Genomic DNA, 22989 nt, shown 5'->3' on the forward strand with positions numbered 1-22989 from the left:
TAAATATAAGAAATAGGTCTTATATTTAGAATCAAAACTAATTCAAAAATTAGGTCTTATATTAAAGACCGGAGGAGTATTAATTTGACATGGCAACCTCTGTAATAAAGATAAGTTAATGGCAACGAATCCATAATTTTAAAGAAAAAAATTATGTGGTTAAATTTAATGCAACTAGTTAATTCAAAATTTACTGAAACAAATAGTTGCTTAAACTCACATTACGGCGCCAAGCATTGATTAATCGCATTAAGCATTGATAAATATAATGTGTTAATTAGTTTCTTCGATCATCAATAAGCTCATCATCAGGAGAGCTTCACAACACAGCAATGGCTGCAAAGCTCTCTCTCACCCTCCATTTCCATCGGCTCAAAGCTCCTCCATGCTTCTTCCCCTGTTGTTGCTGACGTGTCAAATACATGAACAATACACATCGTTCTTCCTTTCCCGTAATACCCTCCCAGGAAATACAACTCCCTCCCTATGGCTGCCATTGTTAGGTAACGTCTCTGTTCTGCCTCTAACGTTGAAAGACTTGGCTTGTGGGACCCATCGACTTCATTCCAAAGCCTCCCATCAAATGCTTCAATCTGTCCTTTCCATGCATTTAAGCAGTCTCCTGAGCTTAAAAGCATCTCATTCACCGCCACGATCTGATTAGGTGGCACATCTAACTGCCACATCCCCGCCTTCAGCTCCCACCTGTTCGCCTCCGTGTCGTACACCTCAGCCGAGCTTCTCTCCACGAGGCTCGGCACCGTCCGGTCAGAGTCCTCTCTCTCGGCAAACCCTCCAATCATATGCACTTTCCCTTGCCACGTCACACCCACACTCTTGTACCTCAAGATGTGCAAATTCGGCAAGGGCGTCCACGTGTCGGTGTTCGGGTCGTACATCTCGGCCGACGAGATCCCGCGGGCGCACGCCGGCGTGGACTTCCCCCCTGCCGCGTAGATTTTACCCTCACAAACTGTGCATGCAAAGTCATACCTAGCCACACGTAGTGGTGAACAACTCATCCACTGGCTGCTTCGGAAGTCGTAACGTAGAACCGTAGGTACAACCTGGATGCCCACGTCAACCCAGTCGGCTGTGTCATCGGACACGTGGACCCTCTCCTTGTGACAAACTTGGCCGCCGATTATATAAACAGTGTCTCCCAACGAAACCATAGCGAAGCCTTTTAAAACTTGGTCATCCCTGAGGCCGGGAATGGATCCGACATGGGTCCAAGTGTTGGTGGATGGATTGAAAAGCTCTATCCAGTTGGTGACGCTGCCATTTGAGGCTGGCTCTCTTGGGCAGAACACAAGGCAGATATGATCGGAATGGAAATTGTTATCAGATGGTGGTGGCGGTGAAGAAGGAAGAGAACACATCATTGGTAGTGTTTTGAAGATGATGATGATTAGGGTTGCTTCTCTTCTTCTTAATGGCAAGTAGGAAATGTAAAATTACAAAAAGGAGAGGTGGATGGATAGAGAAGGAGGACGGAGAAAACAACACAGCTGGCTCCTAAGAGCATCGACTATAGGAACCTTATTCGGAGATGAAAACGAGGACCTATTCTTGTTGAAGAAGCATATTATTGTACTGGTAAAAAAACAAAGAAGCATATTATTGTACTACCTCCCCACCTTAATGTAGCGGTTAGAGTAAGAGTTCGCTTTTATTCTAAATATAAGATCTCAATTTAATTTGTTTCCCAAATTTATACTCCTCCGGTCCTTAATATATGACTTAATTATTGAATTGATTTTAGTCCTAAATATAAGACTTATTTATTATATTTATCAATTTTTTCTAAATTATCCTTATGCATACTCCCTAAACCATAATTAAGTAAAAGAGGGAAGGAGAATATTAAGAAAGATGATTATGATGTTTTAGGAAACATGTCATATTTCTTATAATTAATTAATTTACCTAAATTTTTTAATCTAATCAAATTAGTTAAATAGGTCTTATATTAAGGACCAGACACTACAAAAAAATAGCTGATTAGCAACAGAAAAAAATTTCATTGCTAATTTGCGACAGAAAAAAATTTCGTTGCTAATTTTTGACGAAATTGCGATGGAAATTCGGTCACTAATTTTTTCGATAGATTAGCGATAGAATTTTTTTCCGTCGCAAATTTCGTCGCTAATCCGTTAGAAAATCCGTCAATAAATATTTAGCGACAGAATTAGCGATGGAATTTTTTCCGTCAGAAATTTCCGTTGCTAAATTGTTTGTCACAAAAGTTTTTGTCACTAATTTCGTCGCTAATTCTATTTTATTGCAATTCCGTCACTAATCCGTCACTAATTTTCAATTTTGTTATTTTAAATTATAATCTTACAAAAATTTATATAATAACAATTAAGAATATAATGATTTAAAAACATTTTTAATTATAAAATAAATTGATATATTTGTGGAGTTGGTGTTAATAAAGATATCATTATCATTCATGTCATTATTATGTATATACTGAAAATAGAAAGATAATTTCTTAGAAAACTTGTTTATATTTTGTTAAAATAAATTCCTCTTGATTATTAATAATAATTAAAAAAAATAATAAGAATATTAATAACTTTCTTATACAAACTGATTTAAGAAAGAAATAATTTTATCATATGTAAAATATATTGAAATATATAATATATGATAGAAATTCAAAACCAAAAAATGAATTTATATGAATGCAAACTAATATTAAAGTGAATTTTGAATTTCAATCATTAAACAATAAAATTTAATCACAATATAATTAATACTCATGATATATATTGATTTTAGTCTTTAATACAAAAACAAATGGTATATACAAAAAATTTTAAGAAAATAAATTACATAGGATATATATACAAGTAGGAGAATACTGTTTATCACAATCTATTCAAATCATTTAATTTTTTATATAGAATAATTTATTAAATGTTATTATAGTAGTTATTTTTTGAATAACAAGATTTTTTGACTAATTATAAATGATTTTCTTTTAATTAAATTGTATATCTTATCAATGTTAATTAAAAAAACTTAAAAAATATTTATAAAAAATTATTTATGATTTAAAATTCAAAATTAGTGTCGTTAGAAATTAAAATTATATTAAAAATATTTTTTAAAAAATAGTAAAACAAATATTTAAAAATTATTTTTTCATTAAAATAGTTATGATTAAAATTAGCATATAGTATATTTTTAGTTTTTAATAATATATATGTATATATAATTTTTTCTGTAAAATAATATTTTATATATATATAATTTTACATAATAAGTCAACAGGTTCATTGCAGCTCAACTAGTAAAGCTACACGTGCACACAGAGAAGGTCCTAGGTTCAAGCTAAGGGTGAAAATAGACCAAGGCAGGTCAGGCCTTACTCTTAACAGGCTAGGCTTGCTTTATAGACCTGAGCTTGGCTTGTGGCCTATTATATGCTTATCCTTCAGCCTGAGCCTGGCCTGTGTAAAGGCTTGGCCTGGTCTGAAGCTTGTTAAAAAGCCTGTATTTTAAAAAAATTCAAATTACAATAATATTTTTAGGAAAAAGCTAAAATTAAAAAAGCATACATAATAATTAATTTTTTAGTCTTATCTTTTATTTAAATTTTAGTATCATAAGTACTGTTTTAAATCTTAATTACAATTTATAAGGATATTATTGAAAACTAGTTCTAATTGTATGTTAAAATTTGGGACAAAACTATGTTTAAGTACAAAAAAAAAATTAAGACAAATAAATTAAGAGAAAAAACTATTAATTTTACAATGAATAAAGAGAGCATCATAATTTAATTAACATAATACATAAGTTAATTAATCAATCATTCTTGGAACAAAATTTTTCTTTCCTATTTTATTTATATTTTTAAGATTTAAAGATCATATTATTTATTGATATTTTTATTTTAAATTTTTATTTCAAAATCTAAGGAAGGACTAAGCTATTAACTATATATTAAAATTAAAAAATAAATTAAAGAGCATATTAACAGTACCATTAACTAATTTTTTTTATATATTCTAATTATAAATTTCTAAAAGGCCCAAGCCGGCCTAACAGGCTTAATAGGCCTTTTAGAAGGCCTAAGCCTGGCTTGTTAACTTAAACAAGTCTTCAAACAGGCCTGAGCCTGTCTTTTCTGTAAAACAGGCCAGGCCGCAGGCCCCTGACAGGCTGCCTGGCTTGTTTCTACCCCTAGTGCAAGCCATGGAGAAGTCACTTTGAGGAGGAAATTATGTGGTGGCGACACGTGGCGCACACATGGCAAGCAGAGGTGAGGTGGCAGTGACACGTGGAGGTAGTCCCTAGTGATGACGTGACAATTGGTAGAGGTGCCACGTGGCATTTTATTTTTGTTTTTTTAAAAAATCAGGTTAGCGACGGATTAGTGACGGAATTTTTCCGTCACAAATTTCTGTAAAAAATTAGCGACAAAGAAATTAGAAATTCCGTTGCTAATCAATTAGAGATAAAGGAATTAGTGACAAAACAATTTCCGTCGCTAAATAAAAAATTCCGTCGCTAAAAGCATATTTTTTTTGTAGTGAGAGGAGTAATTTTTTTGCCTAAAGGATTCCCTATTGATTATTGGCGTGTTTGTATCTGCTTATTTTAAGTGCTTATAATAAGTAATTTCATGTGAGTCTAGACAAATTTTTAATATACTTATTCCATAAATCAAGATTAAAAAGTTACTTATAAGCTATTATATTTCAAACAGGCCCTACATATATTTTGAGGTGCAGCTCTTAATCAAGGATGGTTCTGATATACATAGTTAAAGATCACAGTTTAAAAAATCAATATATATTTATTATAAATAATCAACTCAACTAATTATTTTGATTTTACAGTATTTAGCTCTTGTATTAAAAACCCTAGCTAACAGTGTCTTATCTCTTGGAGTAACCACTGTGATGTTTCGAGTTGTGTTTTGATTGGATTATTGGGAATATTCTTTTCTCCGGACATTCCAACATTGCACCGAGAAGGCGCAAAGGATTGAGTTTAGACTTAAGCAAGCAAAACTGCAGTGCAAAACAATGTCCAAATTCACAAATATTCTTCACTTTACTATGTTTCTTTAATTTCTTCAAATAGACATAAATACAAGAGATTTTCACGTGAGATCATCAAACGAGGAAGTCATTAAAGACTCTGGCACTACTTGTCTTATAATAATAGTCCATGCATCTTCATTCACAGTTAATTAAACCAAACAACTTCATTCACAGTCAACTGTGTCGATCCAGAGCAGGTGGCACATACAGCACTAAGCTCAGTTGTAAGAGTGAAACGTGGACTTTGCATTGTACGACGTGTCCAGAAACACTAAAGCCACGAACAGTGTCATTCATGCAAATCAAATCTTCAGCTTTATATATAAATATATGTCGGCTGAAGTAGTCCACTTTTAACAAAGTAGCTAGCCAGGGCTTGTTAATTACTGATTTCGTAGGAATATATACATACATATATATGTATGTATGTGTGGAATCAGAAGTATGGTAGGCCATATCGTCATTTATTATATTGCTAGTGTTGCAATTAACCTCAAGTACTACCTAACCTATTAATAAGCGAAATAAAAGCAAGCACATCACAGCGACATCACTACTAGGACTTGTGCTACAGAACATTTGGGAGTGTTGTTTTATTTTATTTTTTGCCAGGCATTTGGGAGTGTTATTGATAATATTCGAATCTGGCTCATCATATTAAATATTCTTTTCGCCTCCTTAATATAAAAGCTTAATCATTAGTTTGTGGATATTAAGAGCTAAAGTCCTAAATAAGCGGTGAAATTGATCAAACTGAACTCAACCCCCCCCCCCAAAAAAAAAATCAACTTTTGTTTAATACTACGTCATAGGAAATGATTAATTAAACCCCTTACCCCCGGCCGGCTAGGCTTCATCATCCAATTTTGAAGTTCTGTAATTTATTGATGTGATTGTTATTCAGTACTGTGCATCTAGGTATGATTTTGCTGTTAGAATTCTCACTACCTGGTCGGATGCGTTTTCTTAGCCTTCTTGAGAGTTTAAATTTTTCTTCATTGTTCTGAAAATTGACTGATTACTCTATGTTACCAGTGAAGGTGATCGAGCTGCATATCTCAGAGTGCAATTGTGTCTGCTTAAAGCAATATAAGTGGATTCTCTGTTCACTACCTCGGATGCTGAGTAGTAAACAATGGGCTACTTGTAAGGGGAAAGAACAACGAGTTTTGTGAGAAGTTGTTCGTTCCAGCCGTATATAACATGTAAACATGACATACAATGTTTGGGATTTTTGTTTGGTTTAGGTACTAGGTAGGAGCAGGGTTATCCTTGTGTATAGCTTAGGAAGATGACTGTCCTTGAAGCATTTGTCTTCTAGGACTTGACCCATTTTCATAAGCATATCACCCAGAATTTTCTCATCCAAAGGAAAAAGTTGTAGCCGGAAAATCATCTTATGAAAATTGCTCAAACAGTTCAAACATACCACAGATTATATGAAAGATAGGGAAAATTATAAAGAGAAAAACAAAACTGGCTTTTAAGATGCTTAATTTCATGTACAGAATCAAAACTTAAGAAACATAATAAAATGGAATAACTGAAATGAAAGGACCCATGTAGACTTATTTTGATTAAGCAGATGTTTAAGGTTGTTATCTGCTTTAGAAGTCATAGCATTAACGGCTGCAATGGGAAACATCCTCGTAAGAGTTTCATTTAAATAATTCCACAGATTGAAAGATGACACCAAAAGCAAATCCTACAATATTATTGTTGCACCCAAAGGCAAAAAAGATCGAGTTTAGACTTAAGCAGGCAAAACTGCAGGGCAAAACAATGTCCAAATCGAAAAATTCTTTACTGTGCTATGTTTCTTTAATTTCTTTAGACAGACATAAAAGAGATTTTACAGATGAGATTATCAAACGAGTAAGTCATTATTAAACACTGTGGCACTACATGTCTTATTATAGTCCATGCATCTTCATGGTTCATTAAACCAAACAATTGCGTCCATCCAAGCAGGTGGCACATACAGCATCAAGCTACGGTGTAAGAGTGGAACATGTGGGCTATGCATTAAATACGACGTGCCCAGAAACAGTAAAGCCGCGTATAGTGTCATTCATGCAAATTAAATCTTCAACTTTATATGCATATATATATATATAGGCCGAAGTAGTCCACTAACAAAGTAGCTGGCCAGGGTTTATTAATTACTGATATTTTAGGGGTGTGTGTGTGTGTGTGTGTGTGGCAGCAGAAATATGGTAGACCATATCGTCATTTATTGCTAATGTTGTAATTAGTCTCAACTGCTACCCATTAGTAAGCGAAATAAAAGCAAGCACATCATATGCTATAAAACATCTGGGAGTGTTATTGATGATATTCGAATGAGTCATCATATTAAATATTCTTTTGGCCTCCTTAATATAAAAGCTTAATCATTAATTTGTGGTTATTAAGAGCTAAAGTATTATATTAGCGGTGAAATTGATCAAACTAACTCAACCACACAGCTAAAAAAATCAACTTTGTTTAATACTACGTCATAGAAAATGATTCATTAAACCACTTTCCCCTGGCCGGCTAGGCTTCATCATCCAATTTTGAAGTTCTGTTTATTGATGTGATTGTTGTTCTGTAGTGTCTATGTGTGATTTTTCTGTTAAGAGTTCTCACCACCTGATCGGATGGGTTTTCTTGGCCTTCTTGAGAAATTGATACTATATGCGAGAAAGTTTAAATTTTTCTTCATTGTTTTGAAAATTGACTGATTACTCTATATTACCAGTGAAATTGATCAAGCTGCATATCTCAGTGCAATTGTTTCTGCTTGAAGCATTATAAGTGGATTGTCTATTCACTACCTCTGATACTGAATGGTAAATTATGGGCTACTTGTAAGTGGAAAGAATTGGTTCCATCTGTATGTAACATGTAACCACGACATACAATGCCTGGGATTTTTGTTTGGTTTAGGTACTAGGTAGGAGCAGGGTTATCCTTGTGTATAGCTTAGGAGGATGACTGTCTTTGAAGCATTTGTTTTCTAGGCCTTGACCCATTTTCAGAAGCATGTCACCTAGAATTATCTCATCCAAAGGAAAAAGTTGCAGCCGGAAAATTATCCTATGAAAATTGCTCAAGCAGTTCAAACACACCACAGATTGTCCGTAAAATGGAGAAAATTATAAAGAGAAAAACAACACTGGCTTTTAAGATGCTTACTTTCATGTACAGAATCAAAACTTAAGAAACATAATAAAATGGAATAATTGAGAATGAAAGGACCTAAATAGATTTATTTTGATTAAGTAGAGGTTTAAGGTTGTTATCTGCTTTAGAAGTCATAGCATTAACAGCTGCACTAGGAAATATCCTAGTAAGAGTTTGATTCAAAAAAATTTCACAGATTGAAAGATGACACCAAAAGCTAATACTACAATATTACTATTACCAGAAATATGTCAATATCTTACTGTTCCCACTTGTCTTTACATGAAAAAAATGACATATATTTGTTTATTAGAAGCAATGGGAATTCTTTGCTTCTCACATTACTTACACCTCTGCAAAATCCATGGCGGCAGCAACTTCTGATTTCTCAGCAGAGTCTTCTACGCATCAAACCAAAGTAACCACTATCAAATCATTATCTGAATCTGGCCTTACCTCTTTACCTTCCTCTTATGTCTGGAAACACATCAATGATCGTCCAATCCTGGACTCATCAGAAGACTCATTTCCCATTATTGATTTCTCTCTCCTTGCCTCCTCTAATTCTCAACAAAGGTGCAAAGCCATCCAAGATCTTGGCCAAGCTTGTGAAGAATGGGGCTGCTTCTTGGTAAGAAATCTACAGACCAGATTATATATAATTCACTCTTCTATCTATGTCATGAATTGAGTACTGAACTCCATGATTTTGTAGCTGATCAACCATAGTTTCCCAGTAAGTCTGATAAACAGAATGATGGAAGGGGTAAAAGGATTTTTCAATCTTTCAGATGAAGAAAAGAGAGAGTTTCAGGGGAAGCATCTTTCTGACCCCATCAAGTGTGGCTCCAGCATGAATAATACTACAGAGGTAAAAAGCTGGAGAGATTTTTTGAAAGTCTTTGTCCATCCTGAGTTCCACTTCCCTCATAAACCGGCAGGGTTTAGGTATATAAATGCATGATGCTCTCTAAATTTCTATTCTTGATCTGCCATCCCATTTTCTGATATCACTTCTTGATGCTACAGTGATACTGCATTTGAGTACTTCAAATTAATGGGAGAAATCACATGGGAACTGTTGAATGGTGTATCAGAAAGTTTGGGATTAGAACCAAACTACATATATAAGGCCACGAATAGGGAATCAAGCTTCCAAGTCTTCATTGCCAATCTGTACCCTCCATGTCCAGAGCCAGAACATGCTTTGGGGCTTCTTCCTCACTCTGATCATGGTTTGCTCACTATAGTCGCAGAAAATATCAGTGGTGGCCTTCAGACTCTGCATAATAGCAAGTGGGTAAAAGTGAATGCTCCTCCCAATGCTCTTATGGTCAACACTGGGGATCTGCTAGAGGTTCTATTCTTCTCCTCTCATTCCCATCATGATGACAATATGCAATATAATACGCCTAAAATAAACATATTGGATGTTTCTTGAATTCTGAGACTCCTACTGGCTAATCCATGTATTTGACTTGAACTTCCTTTGGTATGTTTTTTGAAGATACTGACTAATGGGAAGTACAAGAGCAATGTGCACAGAGCAGTATTGCACATCAATACTACAAGGACATCAATGGTGACCATAGATGGACCATCTACAGATCAACTGATCAGCCCAGCACCAGAGCTTGTGGATGAAACTCACCCACCAGCCTACACTTCAATAACATACAAAGAGTTCTATGCGCTGCAACAATCAACCTCATTTGATAGGGAAACTGTCTTGGACCATTTACGCATTCCATCTTAGATCATTCTGCACAAACCAAGCATCAATCATTCTGTATAAAATATGTTTGATTCTGAATTAGCAAAGCTTTTTTGTCAATGAAATGAAATCCCATACGTCATTGTGAGTGCGCGTCTTCAAAATTGACATTGGGGTCTATGGAAGTGTTCAGGCCTTCTGTTTTGAGCGTACGCTTTGGATGTTGTATTAGGACCAAAAAAATAATGCTTTAGTTTGTGATAATTCATGGGGTTCAATTGTGAAAATCGTATTATTTATATTATATACTTGCCCTCAACGCCATAGTTAATCTCAGGGGAATTGTTTTTACAAGTTAATTATTAAGAAGGCCCTCAAATTTACTGCTCACATAATTAAAATTTACTAGTTGAACTATGAGTACTTATCATTCGCATAAAGCAAATTTATAATTGAGAAGATATTTAACAATATTTACCATTTGTTTTACTAGTGAAACAATGAGTAAGAATTACTAACAGTCTTTAAGAATAAAAGATTTGTGAATGTGATCTTTAGATATAATTCTCTCTTAATTATATCTATGCTAGTGACAACGAACACAAAAAATTTAGTTAATAAGAGTGAAATTTTTATTTGAGGTTAATATTAAAATCATCAAAGAAATACAGTTTTAAATATTTATTATATCATTTCCCAGATAAAATATATTAAACCTAAGTTATAATGGTTGAGAACGAAAGCAAATATTTTGGATTGTCATGTACTACTTTCGAACTTTAATATAATATCTCGTTTGACTTTTATTTTGATCTTAAATATAAAATATCAATTTATTTTGTCTTTCATATTTATATATATTTTTCCTAAAGTAGTCTTTCTAATAATAATAGTTCTAGCCAGTACATTTGATTAGCAAGGATATTTTAGGAAAGATAACACTTATTTATTACAAATAACTGATTTAACTTATTTCATTAATCTCCTCAAATTAATCAACTAGCTCTTATAATTGGGAATGGAGGTAGTACTATATAAATAAGAACATTATCAGAAGTGCAAATTTGTCTTTTAAACATGCGAGAAAAGGCCAATTTAGAAGTAGGGACATAGTAGCAGGAAAAAAACGTCCACGTACTCCTCATGCAGAAAAGCTTACCGTCTCTATTTGTCTGAATCTGGCCTTACTTCTTTGCCATCCTCTTTTGCCTGCAAAAATCTTCATGATATTTTAGTTCTGGATTCTTCAGAATATACACTTCCTGTTGTTGAGCTAAAAGCCAACGACATGGGCACAGATCGGAATACAGCATAATTATTCTTATTTTAACATATATTATATTTTGATGCCCTTGGTTATTCCGCTATTTATTTGGTGCATTATCCAGATTAAGAAAAAAGATTCATCAACATATTTCTGTTTTTTTGATAAAAAAATCATCTGCATATTTTACCATTACAGCCTTGTCTACTTCTGCAATAATGTCACTTTGTGGGAAATTTCATAGACATTGTTCTATGTTTGCTTCAATTTTTGTCAAGAAATATAGTATTTTGTTCCTGTTTCACACTTTTTTTTTTTATAGAACTACACACATTTTCCAAGAACCTGATCTACGTTTCTTCTTTATGATAATGGGGGGGGGGGGAACTCAAAATACCCTTACAAATTTTTAATTATAATATGTACAGAGCAAAATCTTACTGTTTACATTTACTATTATTCTGACATTCATCAACGAGTTATAAATATTTCAAAAATTAAAATTAAAATTTTCCACAGACCTTTAGAATGTCGTTCTTGATTTAGCTGAAGGAATTAAATCAGAACGCATTAAATATACTAAAGTTTGGTGATAAGTTGTGTAGGATAGGCTATGTTAATAGGCTTTCAATAAGCCATAATTACCTATGTCCATCTTCCAAACACACACACACACTCCCTCCATTTTCAGGTGAAATAGATAAGCATTTGAAGCATATTTCTCTAAAGGTCTGTTTTGTTTAGATAATGGACAGTAAAAGAACAATCTGCATAAAGCAGCAGTGTACTCTAGCTTTCTTAATAGATCCAAAAGCTGGGTTTTTTCCCCTTCTTTTAGTCTTATATTCTCAATCCGCCATCCCTAAAAGTCAATCCTCCAGTATTGACCATGCAGCAGAACATGGTCCACTTATACTTTATCCAAACAATCTTACTGTTCCCACCTTGTCTTTACATTGAATATCAGCCCAGCAAGGCCCAAGACAGTGCATGAATATACACCTGGGAGCTGGCCGTAGCTGCATCACAAAGATTTTCTGAATTGTAATTTGTCTATTTTACACTCATCCTTATCCTTTCACAAGGCCTATACAAAGATGTCAACGCTTACAAGTAGCGTCACACCAATTCATTCTCTGGCTTATTATTTGGTTCTCTGCATCTCTTTGCCCCTGACATTACTCTTACCAAAAATCCATGGCTGCAACAATTACTATTGCCAGTGATTTCTCAGAACAACCTCCTGTCCATTCAACCAAAGCAGTCACTATCAAATCATTGTCTGAATCTGGCCTCAACTCTATACCTTCCTCTTTTGCCTCAAAAAATCTTCATGATCTTTCAGTTCTGGACTCATCAGAAGACGCAATTCCCATCATCGACTTTTCTCTCCTTTCCTCCGGCAATCCCAAACAAAGGTGCAAAGCCATCCAAGATCTTGGCCAGGCTTGTGAAGAATGGGGCTGCTTCCTGGTAAAAAAGGGGGGAAAAAATCTACTCCACTGACTTAACTAGCTTTTGCAGAAACAGAATTGTTCTTCTCTTTTGCACTGTATCAACTTGTTAACTCCGGAAAGATGACTTGCGCATTAGATTGGTCCTTAGACTAATTTTTTTCACCACTTGAATTAGAAAACTAGCACAAGCATGTGCATAAAGAGATAATATTAGTTGAAAGAATGAGAGAAGTTGAATTGGTGTGAGGAGATTAAACTGATGTGAATGTTATTCTGGTTAATTCACTTTTCTATTTACGTAAAGAATTGATTACTGAAGTTCATTTTGTGTAGTTGATCAATCATGGTATGCCAGAAAGCCTGATAAACAGCATGATGGAAGGGGTGAAAGGATTTTTCGATCTTTCAGATGAGGAAAAGAAAGAGTTTCAAGGGAAGCACATTTTTGATCCTATAAGATATGGCTCTAGTTTCAATACTGCTGTAGAACAGGTACACTGCTGGAGGGATTTTCTCAAAGTCTTTGTGCATCCAGACTTCCATTTCCCCCATAAACCTGCTGGATTTAGGTATGCAAGATGCCACCCAAAAAATTTAACTTTTAGCTAGATGTAGGCCCCCTTTTTATGCATTGAGTTTGAGATGAGCTTATGACTTATGGACACTACAGCATTCAAGGACATTCAACATCATGTATTGATATACTCCCTCTAGTCCTTAATATAACATATTGTTTGACTTTTATTTTGGTCCTAAATATAAGACCCCAACTTACTTTGTCTCTCATATTTATTCATTTTTTTCTACTATATTCCTTTTAACAATGGTCGTTCTAGCCAATAAACTTGATTAGTAAGGATATTTTAGAAAAGACAACACCTATTTATTACAAATAACTAACTTAACTTAATTTCTTAATTTAATTAAATTAATCAACTAGCTCTTATATTTAGGACCGGAGGTAGTATTATTGATCAGTAGCAGTAATCATTCATATATGAATTTACAACTTTTAAATCATTATTTTCATTGCCATGTTGTACTGGTTATCTTATTACAATAGATCCAAAAGTTAGGTTTTCTTTTTAATCTTGTATTCTTAATCTGCCATCCCTCTTCTGACATCAGTTCTTGATGCTACAGTGACGCTGCATTTGAGTATTTCAAAAGAATCAGAGAAGTCATAAGGGAATTATTGAAAGGTGTGTCCGAAAGTTTGGGATTGGAACCAAACTACATAAGTAAGGCTATGAATATGGAGTCCAGCTTTCAAGTGTTCGTTGCAAATCTGTACCCTCCATGCCCAGAGCCTGAACTTGCTGTGGGGATCCATCCTCACTCTGATCATGGCTTCCTCACTATACTCTCAGAAAATGGCATCAATGGCCTTCAGACTTTGCACAATGGCAATTGGGTCAAACTGAAAGCTCCTCCCAATGCTCTAATGGTTAACACTGCTGATCTTCTAGAGGTACCTTTTTGCTACTATCATCACCATCAACATACACATAATATCTGTACACATATAATACACTGTCATGAGTCCCATATCGCGAAGTATCTTAAAGTAGGGGCCTTATATGGCCTTGAGATCTACAATTCCTACAGCTAGTTTTTAGGATGTGATTCCCCAAAAGACTTTGTGCGCCCGGCTAATCAGAGAGTGCTAGTTGCCAAGGGTCCTGATTGGAAAGGTTTGGGGCATGGTTCTCCCAAGAACTTGTACTCATTACATATAAAAAAGACAAATATGATGAAAGTCCCTTGAAATCTAAGACACTTAATTAATAGTTCATTCATATTTGACTTGAACTTAGTGTGATATTTTTTGGTTTAGATTGTGAGTAATGGGAAGTACAAGAGCAATGTGCATAGAGCAGTACTGTACAGCAATGCTACCAGGATATCAATGGTGACAGCAAATGGCCCATCATTTGACCAACTTGTCGGCCCAGCACCAGAGCTTGTCAATGAAACTCACCCACCGGCCTACACTTCATTGACGTATAGGCAATTCTATGAACTTCATCAATCAAATTCACTTGATAAGAAGAGTGCATTGGACCGCGTTCACATTCCGACATAGATCACTTTGCAGAACCAACCATCTACCATAAGCAATTAATGTACTCTGTAAGATATGAGTGATTATATGTATCAAAATGTGTGTGTATGTGTGTGTTTGTCTGTAATTCTCATCCATCAACTGCTTGAAAATTAGTAAACCTTTTCTTCTTATGAATTTCTTAGCCACATGGCATTATTAGTCTCAGTGTCTGTTTTTTTGGGGTAACAAACTTGACAAGGTTTCAAGTTTTTTACCCAGAAATTTCTTTCGGTAAATATTACTCCCTCTCATCCTACATATAACAATTGATTGAAGGGTTTACTTTAATCTTAAATGTAATGCCTTGTTCTTGCTTTATCTCAAAAATTTGCATATTTTTCTCCAAATGATCATGTCAATTGCGCATACTAAAAGGAATTTTCATTAATAAAGGTAGTTTATACCACAAATGATTATATAGAGGATTTTATGAAAATCAACATATGCGGGAAGGTTTAGATTTTTCTTCGTTGTTTTGAAAATTGACTGATTACTCTATATTACCAGTGAAATTGATCAAGCTGCATATCTCAGTGCAATTGTGTCTGCTTAAAGCATTACAAGTGGATTGTCTATTCATTACCTCTGATGCTGAATAGTAAATTATGGGCTCCTTGTAAGGGGAAAGAACAACAAGTTTTGTGAGTAGTTGTTGGTTCCATCAGTATATAACATGTAAACATGACATACAATGCTTGGGATTTTTGTTTGGTTTAGGTACTAGGTAGGAACAGGGTTATCCTAGTGTATAGCTTAGGAAGATGACTGTCCTTGAAGCATTTGTCTTCTAAGCCTTGACCCATTTTCATAAGCATATCACCTAGAATTATATCATACGAAGGAAAAAGTTGTAGCCGGAAAATTATCCTATGAAAATTGCTCAAACAGTTCAAACATACCACAGATTATCTGTAAAATGGAGAAAATTATAAAGAGAAAAACAACACTGGCTTTCAAGATGCTTACTTTCATGTACAAAATCAAAACTTGAGAAACATGATAAAAAGGAATAATTGAGAATGAAAGGACCCACGTAGATTTATTTTGATCAAGCAGATGTTTAAGGTTGTTATCTGCTTTAGAAGTCATAGCATTAACAGCTGCAATAGGAAATATCCCTGTGAGAGTTTGATTTAAATCATTTCACAGATTGAAAGACGACACCAAAAGCAAATCGTACTATATTACTATTACCAGAAATATGTCAATATCTCACTGTTCCCACTTGTCTTTACATGAAAAAAATGAAATATATTTGTTTATTAGACGCGGTGCACCATCTCCCCCCCCGGGGGGGGGGGTTCTCTGCATTCTTTGCTTCTCACATTACTTACTCCTCTGCAAAATCCATGGAGGCAGCAACTTCTGATTTCTCAGCAAAGTGTTCTACGCATCAAACCAAAATAACCACTATCAAATCATTATCTGAATCTGGCCTTACCTCTTTACATTCCTCTTATGTCTGGAAATATGTCAATGATCGTCCAATCCTGGACTCATCCGAAGACTCATTTCCCATTATTGATTTCTCTCTCCTTGCCTCCTCCAGTTCTCAACAAAGGTGCAAAGCCATCCAAGATCTTGGCCAAGCTTGTGAAGAATGGGGCTGCTTCTTGGTAAGAAATCTACAGACCAGCTTATATATAATTCACTCTTCTATTTATGTCATGAATTGAGTGCTGAACTCCATGATTTTGTAGCTGATCAGCCATAGTTTCCCAGCAAGTGTGATAAACAGAATGATGGAAGGGGTAAAAGGATTTTTCAATCTTTCAGATGAAGAAAAGACAGAGTTTCACGGGAAGCATCTTTCTGACCCCAGCAAGTGTGGCGCGAGCATGAATAGCACTACAGAGGTAAAAAGCTGGAGAGATTTTTTGAAAGTCTTTGTCCATCCTGAGTTCCACTTCCCTCATAAACCTGCAGGGTTTAGGTGTGTGTGTGTGTGTGTTTGTGTCTATGCATGATGCTTCTCTCTAAATTTCTATTCTTCATCTGCCATCCCATTTTCTGATATCACTTCTTGATGCTACAGTGATACTGCATTTGAGTACTTCAAATTAATGAGAGAAATCACATGGGAACTGTTGAAAGGTGTATCAGAAAGTTTTGGATTAGAACCAAACTACATATATAAGGCCACGAATAGGGAATCAAGCTTCCAAGTCTTCATTGCCAATCTGTACCCTCCATGTCCAGAGCCAGAACATGCTTTGGGGCTTCTTCCTCACTCTGATCATGGTTTGCTCACTACAGTCGCAGAAAATATCAGTGGTGGCCTTCAGACTCTGCATAAAGGCAAGTGGGTAAAAGTGAATGCTCCTCCCAATGCTCTAATGGTAAACACTGGGGATCTGCTAGAGGTTCTATTCTTCTCCTCTCATTCCCATCTTGATGAAAACATACAATATAATATACCTAAAATAAACATATACTCCTTCGGTCCTAAATATATGAACTTCATATATACCAGTATAAGAGTCTTATATTTAGGACCAGAGGAGTATGTTTCTTGAAGTCTAAGACTCCTGTTAGCTAATCCTTGTATTTGACTAGAACTTCCTTTGGTATGTTTTGTGAAGATACAGATTAATGGGAAGTACAAGAGCAATGTGCATAGAGCAATATTGTACATCGACATCACAAGGATATCAATGGTGACTATAGATGGACCATCTCTAGACCAGCTGATCAGCCCAGCACCAGAGCTTGTGGATGAAATTCACCCACCAGCCTACACTTCAATGACATACAAAGAGTTCTATGCACTGCAACAATCAACCTCATTTGATAGGGAAACTGTCTTGGAACATTTACGCATTCCATCTGAGATCATTCTGCACAAACCAAGCATCAATCATTCTGTATAAAATATGTTTGATTCTGAATTAGCAAAGCTTTTTTGTCAATGAAATGAAATCCCATACGTCATTGTAAGTGCGCGTCTTCAAAATTGACATTGGGGTCTATGGAAGTGTTGAGGCCTTCTGTTTTGAGTGTACGCTTTGGATGTTGTATTAGGACAAAAAAAAAATGCTTTAGTTTGTGATAATTCATGGGGTTCAATTGTGAAAATCGTATTATTTATATTATATACTTGCCCTCAACGCCATAGTTAATTTCAGGGGAATTGTTTTTACAAGTTAATTATTAAGAAGGCCCTCAAATTTACTGCTCACATAATTAAAATTTACTAGTTGAACTATGAGTGCTTATCATTCGCATAAAGCAAATTTATAATTGAGAAGATATTTAACGATATTTACCATTTGTACAATACAAATTTACTAGTGAAACAATGAGTAAGGATTATTAACGGTCTTTAAGATAAAAGATTTGTGAATGTGATCTTTAGACATAATTCTCTCTTAATTATATCTATGCTAGTGACAACAAACCCAAAAAATTTAGTTAATAAGAGTGAAATTTTTATTTGAGGTCAATATTAAAATCATAAAAGAAATAAAATTCTAAATATTTATTATATCATTTCACAGGTAAAATTTATTAGACCCAAGTTATAATGATTGAGAATGAAAGCAAATATTTTGGTTTGTCATGTACTACCTTCTATCTTTAATATAAGGCTTCGTTTGACTTTTACTTTGGCTCTAAATATAAGACCCCAATCTATTTTGTTTCTCATATTTATTCATTTTTTCTAAAATAGTCTTTCTAATAATAATAGTTCTAGCCAATACACTTGATTAGTAAGGATATTTTAGGAAAGACAATACTTATTTATTATAAATAACTAATTTAACTTATTTCATTAATCTTCTCAAATTAGTCAACTAGCTTTTATAATTAGGATCGGAGGTAGTACTATATAAATAAGAACATTATCATAAGTGCAAATTTGTCTTTTAAACATACGAGAAAAGGCCAATTTAGAAGTAGGGACAGAGTAGCAGAAAAAACGCCCACGTATTCTTCATGCAGAAAAGCTTACTGCCTCTATTTGTCTTTTACATGAAACGGGTGAAATAGCTTTGCTGATTAGAGATGGTGCTTCAATTCTATCATTCTCTCTCTGCCTTGCTTGCTTCTTATTACTCTTATCCAAAATCCATGGCTGCAACATTTACTATGGCTACTGATATCTCAGAACATTCTTCCATCCCTTCAAGCAAAGTAACCATACTATCAAATTATTTTCTGAATCTGGCCTTACTTCTTTGCCATCCTCTTTTGCCTGCAAAAATCTTCATGATATTTTAGTTCTGGATTCTTCAGGATATACACTTCCTGTTGTCGAGCTAAAAGGCAATGACATGGGCACAGATCGGAATACAGCATAATTATTCTTATTTTAACATTTATTATATTTTGATGCCCTTGATTATTCCGCTATTTATTTGGTGCATTATCCAGATTAAGAAAAAAGATTCATCAACATATTTCTGTTTTTTGATAAAAAATTCATCAACATATTTTACCATTCCTGCCCTGTCCACTTCTGCAATAATGTCACTTTGGGCGAAATTTCATGGACAATGTTCTATGTTTGTTTCAACTTTTGTCAAGAACATTGAGTATTTTGTTCCTCTTTCACACATTTTTTTTATAGAACTACACACATTTTCCGAGAACCTCATCTGTGTTTCTTCTTTATGATAATAGAAAAAAGGGGGAAGAAAGAACTCAAAATACCCTGACAAATTTTTAATCAGAATATATACAGCGCAAAATCTTAATGTTTACATTTACTATTATTCTGACATTCATCAACAAGTTATAAATATTTCAAAAATTAAAATTAAAATTTTCCACAGACTTTAGAATGTCGTTCTTGATTTAGCTGAAGGAATTAAATCAGAACGCATTAAATATACTAAAGTTTGGTGATAAGTTGTGTAGGATAGACTATGTTAATAGGCTTTCAATAAGCCATAATTACCTATGTCCATCTTCCACACACACACACACACACTCCCTCTATTTTCAGGTGAAATAGATAAGCATTTGAAGCATATTTCTCTATAGGTATGTTTTGTTTACATAATGGACAGTAAAAGAGCAATCTGCATAAAGCAGCAGTGTACTCTAGCTTTCTTAATAGATCCAAAAGCTGGGTTTTTTCCCCCCTGTTTTAGTCTTATATTCTCAACCCGCCATCCCTAAAAGTCAATCCTCCAGTATTGACCATGCAGCAGAAGATGGTCCACTTATACTTTATCCAGAGAATCTTAGTTTTCCCACCTTGTCTTTACATTGAATATCAGCCCGGCAAGCCCAAGACAGTGCATGAATCAACAGCTGGGAGCTGGCCGTAGCTGCATCACAAATATTTTCTGAATTGTAACTTGTCTATTTTACACTCATCTTATCCCTTCATAAGGCCTATACAAAGATGTGAACGCTTACAAATAGCGTCACACCAATTCATTCTCTGGCTCTTTATTTGGTTCTCTGCATCTCTTTGCCCCTGACATTACTCTTACCAAAAATCCATGGCTGCAACAATTACTATTGCCAGTGATTTCTCAGCACAACCTCCTGTCCATTCAACCAAAGCAGTCACTGTCAAATCATTGTCTGAATCTGGCCTCAATTCTATACCTTCCTCTTTTGCCTCAAAAAATCTTCATGATTTTTCAGTTCTGGACTCATCAGAAGACGCAATTCCCATCATCGACTTTTCTCTCCTTTGCTCGGGCAATCCCAAACAAAGGTGCAAAGCCATCCAAGATCTTGGCCAGGCTTGTGAAGAATGGGGCTGCTTCTTGGTAAAAAAGGAAGAAAAAAATCTACTTCACTGACTTAACTTTTGCAGAAACAGAATTGTTCTACTCTTTTGCACTGTATCAACTTGTTGGTCCTTGGACTTAATTTTTTTTCATCACTTGAATTAGAAAACTAGCAAAAGCATGTGCATAAAGAGATAAATCTTAGTTGAAAGAATGAGAGGGGTTGAATTGGTGTAAGGAGATTAAACTGATGTGCGTGTTATTCTGGTTAATTCACTATTCTATTTACGTAAAGAATTGATTACTGAAGTTCATTTTGTGTAGTTGATCAATCATGGTATGCCAGAAAGCCTGATAAACAGCATGATGAAAGGGGTGAAAGGATTTTTCGATCTCTCAGATGAAGAAAAGAAAGAGTTTCAAGGGAAGCACATTTTTGATCCTATAAGATATGGCTCTAGTTTCAATACTGCTGTAGAACAGGTACACTGCTGGAGGGATTTTCTCAAAGTCTTTGTGCATCCAGACTTCCATTTCCCCCATAAACCTGCTGGATTTAGGTATGCAAGATGCCACCCAAAAAATTTAACTTTTAGCTAGATGTAGGCCCCCTTTTTATGCATTGAGTTTGAGATGAGCTTATGACTGATGAATACTGCAGCAATCAAGGACATTCAACATTATGTATTGATATACTCCCTCCAGTCCTTAATATAAAACCTTGTTTGACTTTTATTCTGATCTTAGATATAAGACTCCAACTCACTTTGTCTTTCATATTTATTCATTTTTTTTTTTTCAAAATAGTCCTTCTAATAATAGTAGTTTTAGCTAATAAATTTGATTAGTAAAGATATTTTAGGAAAGACATCTATTTATTATAAATAACTAACTTAACTTATTTTCTTAATCTACTCAAATTAATCAACTAGCTCTTATATTTAGGACCGGAGCTAGTATTATTGATCAGTCGTAGTAGCCATTCATATATGAATTTACAACTTTTAAATCATTATTTTCATTGCCATGTTGGAGTGGTTATCTTATTGCAATAGATCCAACAGTTAGGTTTTCTTTTTAATCTTGTATTCTTAATCTGCCATCCCTCTTCTGACATCAGTTCTTGATGCTACAGTGATGCTGCATTTGAGTATTTGAAAAGAATCAGAGAAATCATAAGGGAATTATTGAAAGGTGTGTCAGAAAGTTTGGGATTGGAACCAAACTACATAAGTAAGGCAATGAATATGGAGTCCAGCTTTCAAGTATTCATTGCAAATCTGTACCCTCCATGCCCAGAGCCTGAACTTGCGTTGGGGCTCCATCCTCACTCTGATTATGGCTTCCTCTCTATAGTCTCAGAAAATGGCATCCACGGCCTTCAGACGTTGCATAATGGCAATTGGGTCAAACTGAATGCTCCTCCCAATGCTCTAATGGTTAACACTGCTGATCTTCTAGAGGTACCTTTTTGCTACTATTATCATCATCAACATACATATAATATCTGCATACATATAGTATACTGTTATCAGTCCCATATTAGGAAAGTTATCTTAAAGTAAGCGCCTTATGAGGTCTTAGGCTATCGATTCCAATGGCTGGTTTTCAGGATGTGGTTATTTCAAAGACTTATTCTCATTATAATGGTACTTTTGTTGAGAACTGGCCAATCAGGGAGAGCTGCTTGCCAAGGGTCCTTATTGGAAAGATTTGGGGTATGGTTCTCCAAGGACTTCTGCTTATTACACATAACAAAGACAAATATGATGGAAGTCCCTTGAAATCTAAGACACTTAATTAATAGTTCATTCATATTTGACTTGAACTTATTGTGACATTTTTTGGTTTAGATTGTGAGTAATGGGAAGTACAAGAGCAATGTGCATAGAGCAGTACTGTACAGCAACGCTACAAGGATGTCAATGGTGACAGCAAATGGCCCATCATTTGACCAACTTGTCGGCCCAGCACCTGAGCTTGTCAGTGAAACTCACCCACCGGCCTACACTTCATTGACATATAGGCAATTCTTTGAACTTTATCAATCAAATTCACTCGATAAGAAGAGTGCATTGGACCACGTTCGCATTCTGACATAGATCACCTTGCAGAACCAACCATCTACCATAAGCAATTAATGTACTCTGTAAGATATGAGTGATTATATGTATCAAAATGTGTGTGTTTGTCTGTAATTCTCATCTATCAACTGCTTGAAAATTAGCAAACCTTTTCTTCCTATGAATGTCTTAGCCACATGGCATTATTAGTCTCAGTGTCTGTTTTTTTGGAGTAACAAACTTGACAAGGTTTCAAGTTTTTTACCCAGAAATTTCTTTCGGTAAATTTACTCCCTCTCATCCTACATATGACAATTGATTGAAGGGTTTACTTTAATCTTAAATGTAATGCCTTGTTCTTGCTTTATCTCCAAATGATCATGTTAATTGCACGTACTAAAAGGAATTTTCATTAATAAAGATAGTTGATACCACAAATGATTAAATAGATGATTTTATA

At 34.8% G+C, this 22989-nt stretch overlaps 5 protein-coding genes across 5 annotated transcripts; 4 read left to right on the forward strand and 1 right to left on the reverse strand.

Moving 5' to 3' along the window:
- Positions 1-308: 308 nt before the first annotated feature.
- Positions 309-1382, reverse strand: LOC114728878 (F-box/kelch-repeat protein SKIP30-like). Its single transcript, XM_028915837.1, has one exon. The coding sequence runs from the start codon at positions 1380-1382 to the stop codon at positions 309-311; it is 1074 nt and encodes a 357-aa protein (XP_028771670.1).
- A 7216-nt stretch (positions 1383-8598) lies between these two features.
- LOC114728875 (protein DMR6-LIKE OXYGENASE 2-like) lies at positions 8599-10136 on the forward strand. Its single transcript, XM_028915833.1, has 4 exons — positions 8599-8865; positions 8950-9182; positions 9264-9591; positions 9742-10136. Exons 1-4 carry the CDS (start codon positions 8599-8601, stop codon positions 9988-9990), a joined length of 1077 nt encoding a protein of 358 aa, XP_028771666.1. The 3' UTR covers positions 9991-10136.
- A 2215-nt stretch (positions 10137-12351) lies between these two features.
- LOC114728870 (protein DMR6-LIKE OXYGENASE 1) lies at positions 12352-14938 on the forward strand. The gene is made up of 4 exons (XM_028915826.1): positions 12352-12685; positions 13003-13238; positions 13813-14140; positions 14507-14938. The coding sequence occupies exons 1-4, from the start codon at positions 12410-12412 to the stop codon at positions 14753-14755; spliced, it is 1089 nt and encodes a 362-aa protein (XP_028771659.1). The 5' UTR covers positions 12352-12409; the 3' UTR covers positions 14756-14938.
- A 1187-nt stretch (positions 14939-16125) lies between these two features.
- On the forward strand, positions 16126-17646 carry LOC114728879 (protein DMR6-LIKE OXYGENASE 2). The gene is made up of 4 exons (XM_028915838.1): positions 16126-16392; positions 16477-16709; positions 16812-17139; positions 17359-17646. The coding sequence occupies exons 1-4, from the start codon at positions 16126-16128 to the stop codon at positions 17644-17646; spliced, it is 1116 nt and encodes a 371-aa protein (XP_028771671.1).
- A 2404-nt stretch (positions 17647-20050) lies between these two features.
- LOC114728869 (protein DMR6-LIKE OXYGENASE 2) lies at positions 20051-22714 on the forward strand. The gene is made up of 4 exons (XM_028915825.1): positions 20051-20505; positions 20791-21026; positions 21602-21929; positions 22320-22714. Exons 1-4 carry the CDS (start codon positions 20230-20232, stop codon positions 22566-22568), a joined length of 1089 nt encoding a protein of 362 aa, XP_028771658.1. The 5' UTR covers positions 20051-20229; the 3' UTR covers positions 22569-22714.
- The last annotated feature ends 275 nt before the right edge of the window (positions 22715-22989 follow it).

This window comes from Neltuma alba, unplaced genomic scaffold, assembly GCF_004799145.2.
Source record: "Neltuma alba isolate B1F8T4 unplaced genomic scaffold, ASM479914v2 tig00012579_pilon, whole genome shotgun sequence".
Classification (NCBI taxonomy): domain Eukaryota; kingdom Viridiplantae; phylum Streptophyta; class Magnoliopsida; order Fabales; family Fabaceae; genus Neltuma; species Neltuma alba.

Excerpts from the sequence above, each read along its gene's own strand:
- LOC114728878 (XM_028915837.1), bottom strand. The coding sequence starts at position 1,382 with ATGTGTTCTCTTCCTTCTTCACCGCCACCACCATCTGATAACAATTTC.
- LOC114728875 (XM_028915833.1), top strand. The coding sequence starts at position 8,599 with ATGGCGGCAGCAACTTCTGATTTCTCAGCAGAGTCTTCTACGCATCAA. Across the intron at positions 9,183-9,263 it reads CATAAACCGGCAGGGTTTAG|TGATACTGCATTTGAGTACT; the intron begins GTATATAAATGC and ends TTGATGCTACAG. Across the intron at positions 9,592-9,741 it reads ACACTGGGGATCTGCTAGAG|ATACTGACTAATGGGAAGTA; the intron begins GTTCTATTCTTC and ends TGTTTTTTGAAG.
- LOC114728870 (XM_028915826.1), top strand. The coding sequence starts at position 12,410 with ATGGCTGCAACAATTACTATTGCCAGTGATTTCTCAGAACAACCTCCT. Across the intron at positions 12,686-13,002 it reads AAGAATGGGGCTGCTTCCTG|TTGATCAATCATGGTATGCC; the intron begins GTAAAAAAGGGG and ends CATTTTGTGTAG. Across the intron at positions 14,141-14,506 it reads ACACTGCTGATCTTCTAGAG|ATTGTGAGTAATGGGAAGTA; the intron begins GTACCTTTTTGC and ends TTTTTGGTTTAG.
- LOC114728879 (XM_028915838.1), top strand. The coding sequence starts at position 16,126 with ATGGAGGCAGCAACTTCTGATTTCTCAGCAAAGTGTTCTACGCATCAA. Across the intron at positions 16,393-16,476 it reads AAGAATGGGGCTGCTTCTTG|CTGATCAGCCATAGTTTCCC; the intron begins GTAAGAAATCTA and ends ATGATTTTGTAG. Across the intron at positions 17,140-17,358 it reads ACACTGGGGATCTGCTAGAG|ATACAGATTAATGGGAAGTA; the intron begins GTTCTATTCTTC and ends TGTTTTGTGAAG.
- LOC114728869 (XM_028915825.1), top strand. The coding sequence starts at position 20,230 with ATGGCTGCAACAATTACTATTGCCAGTGATTTCTCAGCACAACCTCCT. Across the intron at positions 21,027-21,601 it reads CATAAACCTGCTGGATTTAG|TGATGCTGCATTTGAGTATT; the intron begins GTATGCAAGATG and ends TTGATGCTACAG. Across the intron at positions 21,930-22,319 it reads ACACTGCTGATCTTCTAGAG|ATTGTGAGTAATGGGAAGTA; the intron begins GTACCTTTTTGC and ends TTTTTGGTTTAG.